The following is a 3,633-nucleotide window of genomic DNA, read 5'->3' as shown; positions in this document are numbered from 1 at the left end:
CCTCGCCACGGAGAGCGTTTGGGACCTCCTCCGGCGCGCCGCGGCGGGAGGGGCGGGGTGAGCCGCGCTGAGCGGCGCGCGCTTTATCCCGGTGACGCACTCGGTTGCTAGGTGTGAATGAACTGATGCTTTGGGACAATTAAGCCGCTCCTCAGTTTACAGGTCGACCACAACAAAGCAACATCTCGTCCTTTTTTTTTGCGTCGTCCCGGACATTCCGAGCTCGAACATGGCTCTTTAATTCCCTCCAAGTTGCTGGACCCTAGAAAGAAGTCGTGCTTTGCTTTTGCAACGCACCCCCAAGTGCTCTACACATTTTTCTGCAAGAATGGAGTAAGTCCAAGTCTTTCTTCTCTGTCTGCACGGCTGCTCGTTGATGTTGTTGTTGTTTATCACTTGTGTCCGTAGTGACTTGGTGGTTTTATGTTCTTTAGAATAGTTTTCATTCATTTATCCACCTTATTTATAACTACTCCAACGACACTGCTCCCATGATTGACTTCAACTGCGTATGAGAATCAGCATTAAAACACATTTTGTTATGTTTACGTTGAGATCTTCACGTTTGTTGATGCACTTTAGACTACTATCATCACATTTATTCGAGCTTCGTGCCTCCGCGAATCTTCATCAAGACATCTTATTGTTTATCCAAACAGCTTAAGCAATTCAAATAGAGGTGATTAATTTAAAAGGAGCACGGCTTGTAACCAGTTGATCCTCTCCGTTAATCCGATTTAAGCAGTGGGGTGTCTCTCACTTGAAAGAGAGATTTACTCTACCTGTCAACAGTTGGGCCCTTGACAGCGTCACGAGGTCCCACGTGTTTTGAGGACGTCAAGCACATTTTGCTCAGAGGCAGCTGAAAGCCCAGAGGAGACTGCTCCCACTTCTCTGTCAGTCACTGTGCAAAACCCCAGGGTTCTGCTCTGCTTCTTCAATACTTCAGATTTTAGATGTTTTCATGTGAGTGAAGTTTGTGTGTTCTGTCCCAATACATATGACCTCCAGGTGATTCTTTTGTAGACTTTCTCGGAAAGGGAGAAAAACTCGCTGATGATATTTTCCAGTGCATCAATAAAGTGAAAGAGCTCGATGTTTGTTTTGTTTCTTCGCACAGTCTTCTAATCTGTTTGTGTTCACCCTCCAGGTTTCATTATGCCCACCCAGCCCTGCTCTCTGTGGCCCATCTGTCAGACCCCGCTCGCTCTCAGCATATGCTCGGACTTGGACTGAATCAACGCACCAACAGACAAAATGATGGCAACATCAGCTCCTGTTTGGATGACTCTTCGTGTCTACCCGGCAGACCCCCTCGCTCTCTCTCACCCACAGGCTAACCACAGCCAATCACAGGGGTGCAGGGGGGAGGTGTCAGAGGAGAGTCAGCACTTAATTGGTGAGTTGCAGCAAGTGCGCTTTTTTATATTTTTCCCCATTTCAGGTGGGCTCGGCACTGCAGCACATTCGTCCTTCTTGAACAGTAAGTAATAAACTAGCTACGTCCGTTTCGTCGACGAACTGCAACTTCGTTTTACATTTTTGTAGCCTTGCATTTTTCTGCCGACATACGGATTATGATTTCTGACAACTGTTGGATGAATTATATTTTTATATTTGCATGAATGTGTTTTTTAACTATATTATTTTATTGTATCAAACAGAATTTGTCACAAATGCATTTTTTTCTCCTCCTTCCTCGACAGGTGATGGTCTCACTGACTGGATGACGGAAGAAGTGGATTTCTCCTCGTACCTCCCAAACCCTCCTTCCCCTCCCTCCTCCACCAATGCCTCCCTTCCCCCTTCGCCCCTCCAGAATGATATCCAGGTGCCCTCTGACTTGGAGGTCATGACCTCTCTGCTGCAAGAGGAACTCGCCCAACTAGAGGACTACTTCCTGTCTGAGCCACTGCCTGAGAAAGGGCCGAGGCTGGGAAAATGCGACAGGGGTCCACAGCCGGCAGGTCCTCAGCCCTTCAGTCAGCTGCCATATGCATCATACTCGACATCCACCCAATCGGAAACAAGCCCACTTCTTGTTACCCTGGCAACCGGAGAACTGGACCTGCTCAGCATCTGTGGCGGGCCCATTGGGCGATCCAAAATTCCAAGACACGCCCCGTACAGCTGCAGTCGCCCCAGTGGGTGTGGTAGGAAGAGAGTTCCCGACGGCGTGAGGCTCAGCGACGGCTACGACAGCAGTTTGTTGAGTTCCAAAGGCAATAACTCAGGTAACTCAGCTGTGACCCTCGCGAGTAATTACAGCTGCGTAGAGGACGACCAGCTGGTAGGCAAAAGCTACTGTCTGGGCAGTGCAGTCGAACTTAGGCGATGTGCTGTTTTACCCAAAGAAGAGAAAAATTGTTGTTTCACCCAAGATGCGATCGGCGGCGGAAAGGTTGTTGGTGGCGGATTTGGTTTTGGTGGATCGTTCGATGTCCCACACAAGAAAGAGGATCTGTTGATGTACAGCATGAGGGAGGTCAGCGCAGGCACAAGCAACAGCGAAGTGCTCAACAGCATCAAGGCCAGCGTGGAGGTGACAAAGGCCTCCGTGTCTTGGAAAAGCGAGAGTAGTGAAGCTTATCTCCCAGCAGCACCACAGTCCGAGGCCTATCACAGTTTCTTGGGCAGCATGAACGAGCAGGTGAAAACAGAAAGTCTACAGTTGGCTCAGCACGACTTACACTGTAATTTCCTTGAGGATCAGGGCCCCGAGTGTCTTTTAATGGCCAGGGAGAGTCTGAGTATGGAGTCTTCAGGCATCAGGCAAGCATGCAGGCTGAAGGAAGACCAATGTGCTGTGAAATACGAAGTGGACCTCCTTCCAGCTGAGGGTGGGGAGCGCAAACAAAAGAAGCGAGATCAGAACAAAACCGCCGCTCACAGGTAAGAACAACTTTCTACTTGAGGTTAACGTGGTTTTACCCAAAAGACATCTTTGCTAAATCTTCTCGTTTTGTTTGTGTTTGTGTTTTGACCAATACAGGTACCGCCAGCGGAAAAGGGCGGAGCTAGATTCCCTGGAGGAGCAGCTGCATTGTCTCGAAGGCAGGAACCGGGAACTCCGGGACAAGGCTGAGTCTGTAGAACGCGAAATCCAGTACGTCAAAGACCTGCTGATTGAAGTTTACAAGGCCCGTAGCCAAAGGCTCAAGCAGGACACCACAGCGTAACACCGACCTCCTGCAAGTACACCTGAAGAGCGCGCAACAGGGAAAATGCCAAGCGCTTTGTGTCTTTAAGTCTGTCCAGAATTGAATGTTTCGATTCTATATTTTTTTTATGGCGAGGGGGTGATTGCATGCTTTGCTAATGTGTTTTTTTTTTTTTTTTGTTCTACTTTTTAATATTTTAAATCAATATTTTATCCAATGCTTCCATGGCTTTCGCACTCAAATCACTTGAGTCTCCACTGTGGCATTGCAATGCTTTAAATGACAATCATTTTGAAAGAGGTCTCGCACCTCGAGAATCCAACAACTGAGTTAGAATCGACTCTGAAGAAGCAATGTTTTTCATGATGCAGGTTTTATATTTTTGATAGCCTTACATTTGAATCGATGTCAGCAATATAACATATTTTCTATTTCATTATTTCCATTTTTTTTTGTTTTTGCAATCATTGTA

General features: G+C 47.4%; 1 protein-coding gene across 1 annotated transcript; it reads left to right on the top strand.

Annotated features, from left to right (window-relative positions):
* atf5a (activating transcription factor 5a) lies at positions 1 to 3,633 on the top strand. The gene is made up of 4 exons (XM_030100872.1): positions 1 to 333; positions 1,151 to 1,399; positions 1,707 to 2,892; positions 2,993 to 3,633. Exons 2-4 carry the CDS (start codon positions 1,258 to 1,260, stop codon positions 3,177 to 3,179), a joined length of 1,515 nt encoding a protein of 504 aa, XP_029956732.1. The 5' UTR covers positions 1 to 333; positions 1,151 to 1,257; the 3' UTR covers positions 3,180 to 3,633.

This window comes from Salarias fasciatus, chromosome 10 (genome assembly GCF_902148845.1).
Source record: "Salarias fasciatus chromosome 10, fSalaFa1.1, whole genome shotgun sequence".
Classification (NCBI taxonomy): domain Eukaryota; kingdom Metazoa; phylum Chordata; class Actinopteri; order Blenniiformes; family Blenniidae; genus Salarias; species Salarias fasciatus.
The sequence above is the reverse complement of the archived record's forward strand: the minus strand, read 5'-3'. Positions and strand labels throughout refer to the sequence as shown.

Bases quoted from the DNA above. Each gene is read 5' to 3' on its own strand.
- atf5a (XM_030100872.1), top strand. From the start codon at position 1,258: ATGATGGCAACATCAGCTCCTGTTTGGATGACTCTTCGTGTCTACCCG. The intron at 1,400-1,706 runs GTGAGTTGCAGC...CTTCCTCGACAG, and splicing joins GGAGAGTCAGCACTTAATTG to GTGATGGTCTCACTGACTGG. The intron at 2,893-2,992 runs GTAAGAACAACT...TGACCAATACAG, and splicing joins AACAAAACCGCCGCTCACAG to GTACCGCCAGCGGAAAAGGG.